We start from the raw sequence: 11,235 nt of genomic DNA, 5'->3' as shown, positions 1-11,235 counted from the left end.
ATCTTTGCTGTGCTGAGAATAAGAACCTATGTTGCTCAAAGTGAGATGAAAGATCAAAGTGAGTGAAGTGGCTCGCACATTTGGTTTCTGGTAATATTAGACACTGAATATTAAACTGAAACAATAAATGATGATGTTGTTCTTTGTTGCTGTGGTGAAATAACTGATAATCTTCCTGATGACATCATCAGTATCCATGAGGTGGGTCACTCCAAACATAACGGTCGTGTCCAAATTCATGGGCTGCATCCTCCTGAGGCCGCATTTGTAGACCGATTACGTCACAGCGACGCGCCGAAGGCTGTCCAAATTCGTAGACTACTCTGAATGCAGCCGACAAATGCGTCCTCCTTTTCCCCGAATTTGAAGGATGGGTCGGGTGTGTCCTTCGTGGCCTACCAAATCCCAGAATTCATAGCGCGGCCCAGCCAAACTCCAGTTTCCAACAATGGCAGCAGCTACTACGTTTTAAAATTACTCTTACTAATCTTTCTGGGTCACAAAATAAACTTTTAACATATTTTCAGGCGAGAAAGTAGCTGTGTAAACATCAAATATCTGCTTGGTTTATCAAGATATCGCATATTTGCAAAAGTGCTTCGACGTTTTCGGAGACGTCTGTTACCCACCAGCTCTATAGCTAGCCGGGTCACTGAAGCCGCCAAGAACGGCACAACTCCCGGCACATCATTTTCAGATCACCGCGGACTTTCACTACTCAGGTTAAACGTAATATATAAGTCACTTAGACAACCTAAAAATGTTATTGTTGGGCTTTTTTCAGTGTTTTATTTGTTCGTGAGTAAATCGGTTTGGCTGAGATTAAAGTTATTAGATTAGATTAGATAAAATAAAACTTTATTAATCCCCCGGGTGGGTTCCTCCTTGGTTTTCACACAGCTGAATAAACGTCAAACAGAAAACTGATTAAACAGAAGTGTCAGATGGTCGAGAATGTATGCCAGTGTCCTGTTATATTTTAGATAGCAAGGAGCAGACGGCTGAGTTTATTAAACTCCACCCACACAGCGGTGACGCTAATCTTTTTTTTTTTTTTTTTAAGAACTTTGTTTATAAACAACAGTATAACATACAAGGCACCATCATTAATCCGAATATGTAATATCCTCGGTTGAGCATTATAGCAAGAAAGGGAAAAAAAACAAACAAACAAAAAACAAAAACAATAAACACAAAGCCAAAAAGAGTTAGCATAAAAAGAAAGAACAGTCATTGAAGGATTTGAACCAAAGGCAAAAAATAATATGAACAAAAAAGGGCAATCATGATCATAAAATAGGGAGGTTTCTTTTTTAACATATATTAAACTCGTTAAATAATACAACAAGTTTATGAGCTTTCTTGTTATTCAGCGGTGATGCTAATCAGAAGGCTAGACCGTCCAATTTCCCCAGCCGTTTACTTCCGGCCTACCCGACCTTCTGAGGACCTGACCCACGTAGACCGCGGAGGCCGGGTCCTCAGGAGGATGCAGCCCATGAATTTGGACACGACCAACATGTGCTCTCTAATGTGGAAGTTTTGACCCATGACCTCTGCACTGTAAGGTCTGCTGTTCAGACTTCTGGCACTCTAAGTAACTATTATGAAAAATACTTTTTGGGGCTAGATTCTCGTCACCAGTGCAAATCTGAAAGAAATAAAATGGTATGTTTGGTTTTTTCACTCATCCAAGAGACGATCTGAAAGTGAAAAAAGCAGAACATCAGTCTCAGGTTGGATGGAGAAAAATGAGAAGCTTGTTGTGTTTGGAGGCCCCACAGAGAGACTTTGATGCTCTGAGCAGAAACGCTGACAGTCCCTCCATGATGCCATAAAACAATATACAAAACAATACCAACATTGATTTTTATAAGTGTACAGCTGGAATAGCTTGTTATCTTAATAATAACGTGACTCAGCTGTATATAATCTGTTAATAACTGATGTGTGTATATTCCATCCATCCATGTTCTTCAGATTATCATTTCAGGCTGGAGACTGTGGCAGCTGTCAGAGGCCGAGAGGCCCAGAGTTCCCCCGTCACCCTGCACTGGTTACCAGTCTGTCACCGAGCTAACACTGTGCATTAGTGACTCTGTTACATCTGTGAACTGCATCAGGTTTGAGTTACATTCAGATAATCACTGTGAAGAAATGAGAATACAATGACAGGAACATTTAGCAGGTTCATTGTCAGCTGGTCATGATTCAGTTCAGTTTTACTGATATAGCACCAAATCACACAACAGTTGGTCCCACGCCCATCCCGGTGGAACGGGCCTGGTTCCTCAGCCCACTAACCCAGTGGATTTGCTTTCCAGGCATCGGAAGGGATCGTCATCCAGGTGGCCCAGAAGTGCCTGCTGTTATCCTCTGGGGAGAGACCCAGGCAGTTTAGTAAGGCTTGGCAGACATCCACAAAGCTGCCCCACGATGCTGGTGGCATGCTGAGAGCCACCGTCTGGGCCTCACCCAACAGCAGCGGCAGCAGCCACCACGCACACTTGCCATCAGCGGACCGGGGGGCCATGATACAGTGGCCCAACCAGCTGCTCCAGGACCTGTGTCTGCTGGTCCGCGTGGTCCTGCAACTGCTCCATCTGCTCCTGCTGTGCAGCCGAATGATCACAGGTCGCCATCTGAGCCACCATCTGGGCCAGGATTTGGAGTGGCTGCATGGGTGGCGCGGCCTGAGGGTCAGACATACTCTGACTGGGTTTCAGCACCACTGTAGAAGGACCGGACGGACGGGAGAATTAGAAGGCTATGTTCTCATATTCATGAAACATCTGTAGGAATAAAACATCTGGGAAGTAAAAAAATATGAAATGAAGATTAAAAGTCGTGCTTTGATGTTTAAAGTGTCACTAACAGGTCTGCTAACATCAAGCTGTGATCTGCACATCTGATCATGAAAAGACTGTTTTAAAGGAACTGCAGTGAGAGAGAGAGAGCACAACGATGGTGGATGATTCATTTAAATGAGCAATCTCTCCTTTAAGGAATTATAGCTTCTGTTTTTATGCAACAGACATTATATTTATTCAACCAAACAAATCACAGAGGTTTAACAGTGTGTGGCTCCCTCTAGTGGATGTTGTGGAGTATTCTGTTGTCTTTGCTCCAAAGGTTTTTGTACAGAGTTTTGGTGTTTCCTGTCACTGTGGGCTGCAGAGCACAGTAGTACACAGCAGAGTCAGACAGCTGAAGCTTCTGGATCTTCAGAGGAACTGATCTGATGCTGGAATCCAGTGTGGATGAAAATCTGTCCTTGAACTCGTCTGCTGTGTCTCCTTGGTCCCCACTAACACGACTCAGGATGAATTTGGGGCTGTTGTTTCCACCCTGTTTGTACCAGAAGAGAGAAGGAGTTGTTGTACTGCTGCTGTTATAGAGACAGTCAAGTGTTACTGTGCCTCCTGGAGCAGCAGTCTCTTCTCCTTTTGCTTGCAGCACGTTGTCTTTTTGTGCTCTGCATTCTGTAAAACACCAACAAACAGTATCAGTGTGCTGTTAAAGAATCATGTCAATGTTGGATTGATATCAAAGAAACAGAGTTGTGTTCATACCGAGGCACATAGCAGCCAGCAGCACTGAGATGAACAGAGGCGTCATATCTGCAGTGTAGAGTAACTGTGAGCTACAGCAAGTATAAAGAAGCTGTGATCTCTCTGTTTAGTCTTCATCAACACTAAGTTGGTGGATTAGAAGGAGGAGCCTGATCACAGTGACAGGACTCATTCACAGCCCTGTGTTATTCCCCCTGCTGACAGCTTTACACTCAGCACGTCTTTCTGCTGCTCTGCTTTCATTGGATATTTGCTCCTATTGCAGGAAGCAGGTTTAACAGACTGAAACAAGCACAGAATAAATAAAGAGCAGAGGCTCAGTTTTAATCCAGTGAACCGAAGAATATGAATGCGTGTCATTGTGGATCATGATGTTCATCTTTAAAAACTGAAGAAGAGAAAACAGTAGAAGAATCTTCTTGTATCTGCCAAAATGTTTCATGACTGAATTTTAACACTGGGAATTTGGACAGTGTGGAGTCCTGATATCCGGTGTAGAGGTGCAGTGTGGGGAGAAGAATCACTAAGAAGTGAAACATTGTTGGTCTTTCCAGGTTAAAGTGAAGCTTTGAGACTTAAAGTGACTTCAGACTGAACTTCAACTTGTGAAATGGATCTGATACCATCAATGATGGCACTGCTTTAAATGTCCAATCAGAACACAGAGGAGAAACTGTACCTATGACATCATCGAGAAATCACACAAAGAGGTGATTCTTATAAAATGAAGGAAAAGTTTAAACCATGCAGGAGAAAATGTGAGAATACCAAAGTAAAAGTTTCAGCTGTAAAACATCATTAATGCACCAACAATGTTGGGAGTTTATTACTAGTTACTTTATTTGATTTCTGATGCATTTTTACACACATCATCACTAAATAAGGAATAAAATGTCTTCATGTCTGAACGTTCCTACAGTTGGTTTGTGGTTGATGTGGATTTGCTGCTCATGTGAATCCTCCCACAGTGTTTCATTAGCAGCTGTAACCACAGTGACTCTGATAAAACAGGAATTAGCAGAATCCATCTGATATGAAGCTGTGCTTTGAATACCACTTCCCTCCTCTTTGAAGAGTAGTCAGATATCTGTGTTCAGGTTTTTGTACAGCCTCTTCTACACTTTGTATCACTGTGTTTCTAGAGCACAGTAGTAGAGAGCTGTGTCTGCCAGGGTTAGGACTGTTATGGTCAGATTAGTTGATCGATCTGATGTTTGGGTTTTATAACGTTTATCAGGAATATATTCATCCGAGAATCCTTTGGCTCCTTTGTAGAGTATAAACTGAGGAGCCTGAAGGTCAGAATGATGTCTGTACCAGTGAAGGTAAATATAACTATCACTTGTCTGATAGTTACATGTGAGTGTGACAGATTCTCCTTCTGTTTCAGTGACTTCAGTTTGTTGAGGAGTGATTGAGTCTCCAGCTGTTAGTCCTGGAAAAAGAAAGAAGAAAAGTAGTGAAATGCAGTCTGTATATCTGCTTAATGCAGCAGCTTCAACTAAACTTTAATCCCTGTTCTTAAACTCACCTATAATGTGAGATAGAAGCAAAAAGAGGTGCAGCAACATGTCTTTGGAGTTATTAAAGCCAGACAGACAGCACATGAACAATGTTCTTCCACTGCAGCACAATGACCAACAAATAATGTCATTGGATGAGCTCATGTTCAGTGGGTGGGGCCAGTTTAATAGCTCAGCCAATCAAATAGTTTTGTGTAACAGCGACCCCTGTGGTTCACTATAAGAAATCTCTACCAAACAGAAAATCACAGAAGCTTCTTCCATAAAAATTACAATCAAATCCAACAAAATCTTATTTTTACATTTAATATTTAATAACAATAATGTAACATAAGGTAAGACTGAGCACATGGAGGCCATTGTTCAGCACTCACAGCTCCTGTGTACAGATGCCGCTCTGTGTCACATAATTCAACTTTGTCATGTTTACAGGATCATTGATGAGGAATAAAAACTTTCCAGTTCACGTTGGTGTAGCTGAGAATGATCTGATGCTCAAAGAAACAATACATTTAACAAACTGTGTGCAGAACATCAGCTTCTGTCAGATCCAGGCTAGTTTCAAATGACTCAAAAACAAAAGAAGTTTCTTATGAAACTCAGCAGAGTTCTTGTTCTGAACAAAGGCTGATGAAGGCTTAATACACTGATGAGAACTACCTTCTCCACAAACTAACTGGCTCTATGGGAATCCCCACTGATACACACTGAGCAAGAGGACACGTACACGAGAGTCTGTAGTTTGAGAAACAGACGCCTCACAGGTCCTCTGCTGGAAGCTTCACTAAAGGTGCCAGTAAGAGAAAGATTGTACTGGTTTAATGGGAGATTTACACACTTTTCATTTCTTTCAATATCCTATAAAAATACCTCCAGTTTCTTCAAACAGGAACACTCTGATGCTTCTTTACTGTTTCCTCTAAAACTCTTTCTTCATGACTGTCTGATGACTAAAAGCTCTCTTAACTCCATCCTAACAAACTACAGAAGTTTACAACCACTGATTCACACAAGAATCAGAGGTTTAACAGTGTGTGGCTCCCTCTAGTGGATGTTGTGGAGTATTCTGTTGTCTTTGCTCCAAAGGTTTTTGTACAGAGTTTTGGTGTTTCCTGTCACTGTGGGCCTCACAGCACAGTAGTACACAGCAGAGTCTGTCACTGCAGCAGAGGAGATGCTCATGTTGATTTGGTTTCCATTCACTTGAATCTTCAATCCAGGAATTTTTTCTACTCCTACTGACCCTGAAGGTGAGTGTGAGATCAGGAACTCTGGAGATTTTCCTGGATGTTGTCGATACCAGAAGAAATAAGTAGCACCTGTGGTGTATTTGTAGGACAGAGTAACTGTGCTGCCTTCTACACTGGACTCTTCATCTTTGACTGGAGTGAGTTGATCACAGCTGACACCTGAAGGAAGAGAGAAACGTTTTTCAATAAATAATTGACATGAATGAATCATTTGAATTGAACATAGTTTCCTGTGTAGGTGAGCATACCTGTGAGAGTGAGAAGAATCAGAGGAAACACACAGTGATGTAATGACAGCATGTTGAGGAACATAAAGTTTGTTTTGTGTTGAACTCTGTTGAATGTGGAGGTTTTTCTCTCTTCTATAGTTCAGTAACAGCTCAGCTCCTCCCTGAATCTCTCCTCCTCCTCTCTGCTCTCAGTCACTCCTCCTCCTGTGGTTAACACACTTTGGGATTCTTTTATAACCAAAGTTATTTAAGGTGGTCTTTAATTGTTTTACAGGGCAAAATATTACAAACTAAAGAAAATATCATGAAGTCAGTGGTCCATGTAGAGGAGGTTGGTTGTTGGTTTTGAAGCTGGTTTCTTTTGATATTTTTAGAGTAGGTCTTTCTTCATAGGTTCAGGTCTGCAGAGGTCACAGACACTCGAGCTTCTCTCTGATAATGTAATAGTCTGAGTCTGTGGATGACCTCAGGACCTGATGTCTTCTGTTTGGTTGAACTTCTGCATAAATATCTTGTAGAGGCTAAAGTGAGGCTTTAAACTACTGATTAACCTGATGGACGTTAATTACTCACATCTGATGAATCCTCCTTTAATTTTCTTCATAAATGATGATAAGTCATAAAAACATTCTGACTTGATACTTTCCATTTTCAGTAGATGAAGTCATCCATTAGATAAGAACCATGTAAGCTCCCTCAGAGTCACAATATTCACATCACAAAGTTTCACACTGAGGAATCACACTCTGTCTTTTATTTGCTTATTTACTTGTTGATATTCAAATACAAGAAAACATCAACATGATAAAAGTATAATAATAATAATAATAATAATAATAATATTAATAATAATAATAATAATAATCATCGTAATAATCATAATAATATTAATAAAGAGGGTGACCATGTGACAGTGGAGCTGAATCAGTCTGATGTAGAGGAGTTTGTTCAGGGACCTCGTCTCCATCACACCTTCAAACGTGTCCAGTTTGCAGCCAATCAAAGAGCCATGATGATGATGATGATGTCACCAGCTGAAGGACCTCAGCTTCCAGAGGAAACAGAGCCTGCTCGTCTCCTTGTCTCCGGTCTCTGTGTTGGTCTTCCAGTTCAGCCTAGTTCAAAGTCTAAGGTGAACATGGTGAACAGGAATGGAGACAGCACTGTCCTCTGTAGAGCTTCTGTACTGCAGCTGGTCAGTGATGTAGTTGGTAATCTATTAGATGATGGATGTGTTTACTGACAGCTGCTGCAGCTTCTCTCTCAGCAGCAGTGGCTCAGTTGTGTTAAAAAACCTGAAAATCAAAGAAGATTGTCCTCAGCGTGCAGCTGTTAGATGGGAGTAAGTTCTCTGCACCACCTATATGAATGGATCATCTGCTCCCAGCCTCTGTGCAAGCTGTCTGGGGCCTTATGTGGGCCAAGACTGGCCTCTCCAGCACCTTCATCACTGGAAGTAAAACAGCCACTTGCACATGATCAAGAACCTCTGTCTCTGATCTTTACTGCTTCATTTCTCTGTTGTCAGTGCTTTAAGTGGGCCGGTACGCGCCGGTACTCAGTACCGCCACTTCTAAATATAGCTCTTGAGAGTACCGCCACCTCTCCATGCGCCCAGAACGTGCTTTTAGCGTACCGGTACTCTCATTTGCACATCTGTTATAATCGTTTGGCTGCGCTGCCGCTTTTCAGAGCGCCCTTCACAAGCACGCTTCCTAATTCGTCCCACCGAGAGCAGAGACTACATTACCCATACACCAATGTGTTTTACAAGTGAAAAGCGCATGCGTCGCTTTTGCCGTTGTCATGTCAACAACTCAACGTGGTCCGGAGAAAAACAATGAACACTTAATATGCTCTCCTGGCTTCAGACTCTGAGTAGTAAAAGAACAAGGTCAGAATCAGAGGACTCGCTGGCTGACACCCCACCAAGCCAGAATGATATCGCTGCAGGTCAGACGCAAGCTAATGAAAGCTGCACTAGTGCCGCAGCCGCGGACGACGGCACTTTTGGCGACGACGAGGACGAGAATGACACCATTTCTACCGATGACAACAGCCGCGTTAGCGAGCATGAGTGGCCAGAATGTTGGTCCCAAGCACAAGTCCGGTATTTCTCCACAAATTACAAGTGGCTGATCAGCAGAAATCAAAAGTTGGGTTGTAGTGTGTGTAGTCAAGTTTGTGCTCGCGTGGACATGCAGCAAGGGCAGAGAGTGTCGCAGGAGTGGAGTGGGTGCTTAATCTCGTCTTTTGGAAGGGACAAGGCTGCACAACAAAACTCACTACGAAAGAAAATAAAAGAGTACAGAGACTCAATTTATCACAAGAAAGCAGTTGAAATAAAAGAGAAGGCAACACAAAATACAATGCAAAAACACATTGAAGATATGAGAAAGGCTGACTACGCTTCAACTTGCAATGTGTTTAGAACAGCTTATAAGATTGGCAAGCATGGGCGTCCCTTTACAGACATGCCAATAGATGTCCAGTTGCAAGTCTTAAATGGTGTCAAGATGGGCAGAGTTTTGCACTCTAATAACTCATGTGCAAATATACTGGATCACATTGCAGCTGAAATGAAAAAGAAGGTAGTCAATGACATAGTGATGAATGAAAGAAAATTGTGTGTGCTCATTGATGAATCCACTACAATAAGTGGAAAGTCTGTGCTTGTCGTGTGCCTGCGGTCAGCTATTTCCAGTGAAAATCCAGACACAATATTTTTTGAACTGATTGAGCTGCAGGGGACCACAGCAAAGGACATCACTGAAGCACTGTTAGGATGTCTTCATAATAATGGCTTTGACCCTCACTACCTACAGGAACATTTGTTGGCATTTGCTTGTGATGGAGCCTCAGTGATGCTTGGGAGGAAAGCAGGAGTTGCTGCGCAGCTTTGTTCCAAATTCCCTTACCTGTTTGTCTGGCATTGTTCCAATCACAGACTGGAACTGGCAGTTTGTGATGTTTTGAAGGAGGTAGGAGGAATCAACCACTTTAAAATATTCTTAGATCAGCTTTACTCCCTCTACCATGCATCACCAAAAGACCAAAGGGAGTTAACCGAGAGTGCTCACAATGTTGGACAACGTCTCCTTGTGATAGGCCGTGTTTTATCAGTGCGTTGGGTTGCTTCAAGTGAGAGAACAGTGAAAGCAGTATGGGAGAACTACCAAGCTCTGCAGGTACACTTTACAAGTGCTGCTGCTGATACCAGCAGGGACTCAAGAGAGAGAGCAAAATACAAATTATTTTATAATTTATTTTATATACATTTTGTGTAAAAAAAACACTTTACAAGTGCTGCTGCTGATAGCAGCAGTGACTCAAGAGAGAGCAAAATACAAATTAGTTTATAATTTATTTTATGTACATTTTGTTAAAAAAAATTTTCAATACCTTTTTGCACATTTTATTTATGTTCAGTAGCTCTTTCTAGCTCAAGCAAATCCACAAACTAATAAAATGATTTATTATTTTGTATAAGGTTGTCTGTTGACTGTTGTATATAAAACCCATTCAATATAGTTGTTGTTACCTCAGGGGAGGCGGAAAAAAAATAGAGTACCGGCACCTCTTTTGGGCCACTTAAAGCACTGTCTGTTGTCTTTGTCATCAGTCCAATGACACAAGAATCAGAGGTTTAACAGTGTGTGGCTCCCTCTAGTGGATGTTGTGGAGTATTCTGTTGTCTTTGCTCCAAAGGTTTTTGTACAGAGTTTTGGTGTTTCCTGTCACTGTGGGCTGCAGAGCACAGTAGTACACAGCAGAGTCAGTCACTGCAGCAGAGGAGATCTGAAGAGTCATCAGTGTTTTATCTTCACTCACATTAACAGACAGTCCAGAGATTTCTTCTTTCATTACTTTTCCTGATGATAAATGATAGATCAGGAACTCTGGTGGTTTTCCAGGATACTGTCGATACCAGTAGAAATTATCATTTCCAGTTGCTTCTCTGGATAATCTATAGGACAGAGTAACAGTGCTGCCTTCTACACTGAACACTTCTTTGTTGGTTGGAGTGAGATCTTCACAGCTGACACCTAAAGGAACAGAAACATATTTGATACTTTTATAAATCCTCACAATTCAAATGTATTTCTTTAAACACACAGATTGTAACGTACCTGTTAGAATGGTGAGAATCAGTAAAGAAAGTGCATAATAGTCCAAAGACAACATGTTGAATGAAGGTAAAGTTTATGGTTTGTGTGCTGAACTCTGTTGAATGTGGAGGTTTCTCTCTCTTCTAGTTCAGTAACAGCTCAGCTCCTCCCTGAATCTCTCCTCCTCCTCTCTGATCTGGATTTGAACTTCTCTCACTTCCTCCTGCTTTACACACTAGTAGCAGCATTTTCACTTTCAGGTGGAGCTCATATTTCAGCTCTGTGCTGCTTCAGTCCACAGATTATTCATGATTCAGTTTGGCTCTGGGTTCACCTACCAGGTGTTTAGCAGCACTTTGGTCTGAGCTCATTTTCATTCACTAAGTTTTTCTGTTTTGATGTTTTTACTTTTATTTTCAGTTCTTCCACACAGAGACAGTACCGAGCACGGCCCTGATGTGCTGCTGGCATCAAAATGAAATCTAGCATTTAAAATTTAAAAAGCGCCTTGAGGCGACTGTTGTTATGATTTGGTGCTTCATAAATAAAAT

The 11,235-nt window shown here is 41.7% G+C and overlaps 1 protein-coding gene and 1 gene segment (V, D, J or C); both read right to left on the bottom strand.

Moving 5' to 3' along the window:
• Positions 1-3,072: 3,072 nt before the first annotated feature.
• On the bottom strand, positions 3,073-3,804 carry LOC134616416 (T cell receptor alpha variable 18-like). The segment is given in 2 exon segments: positions 3,073-3,482; positions 3,573-3,804. Coding segments are annotated over 2 exon segments (438 nt in total).
• A 2,314-nt stretch (positions 3,805-6,118) lies between these two features.
• On the bottom strand, positions 6,119-10,879 carry LOC134616225 (uncharacterized). Its single transcript, XM_065469536.1, has 5 exons — positions 10,706-10,879; positions 10,317-10,621; positions 9,643-9,710; positions 6,594-6,679; positions 6,119-6,504 (listed from the first exon to the last, which is right to left on the bottom strand). The coding sequence occupies exons 1-5, from the start codon at positions 10,758-10,760 to the stop codon at positions 6,140-6,142; spliced, it is 879 nt and encodes a 292-aa protein (XP_065325608.1). The 5' UTR covers positions 10,761-10,879; the 3' UTR covers positions 6,119-6,139.
• Positions 10,880-11,235: the final 356 nt, after the last annotated feature.

Source organism: Pelmatolapia mariae, linkage group LG18 (assembly GCF_036321145.2).
Source record: "Pelmatolapia mariae isolate MD_Pm_ZW linkage group LG18, Pm_UMD_F_2, whole genome shotgun sequence".
Taxonomy (NCBI): domain Eukaryota; kingdom Metazoa; phylum Chordata; class Actinopteri; order Cichliformes; family Cichlidae; genus Pelmatolapia; species Pelmatolapia mariae.
Note: the sequence above shows the minus strand (reverse complement) of the source record. Positions and strands in the feature narration are given on the sequence as shown.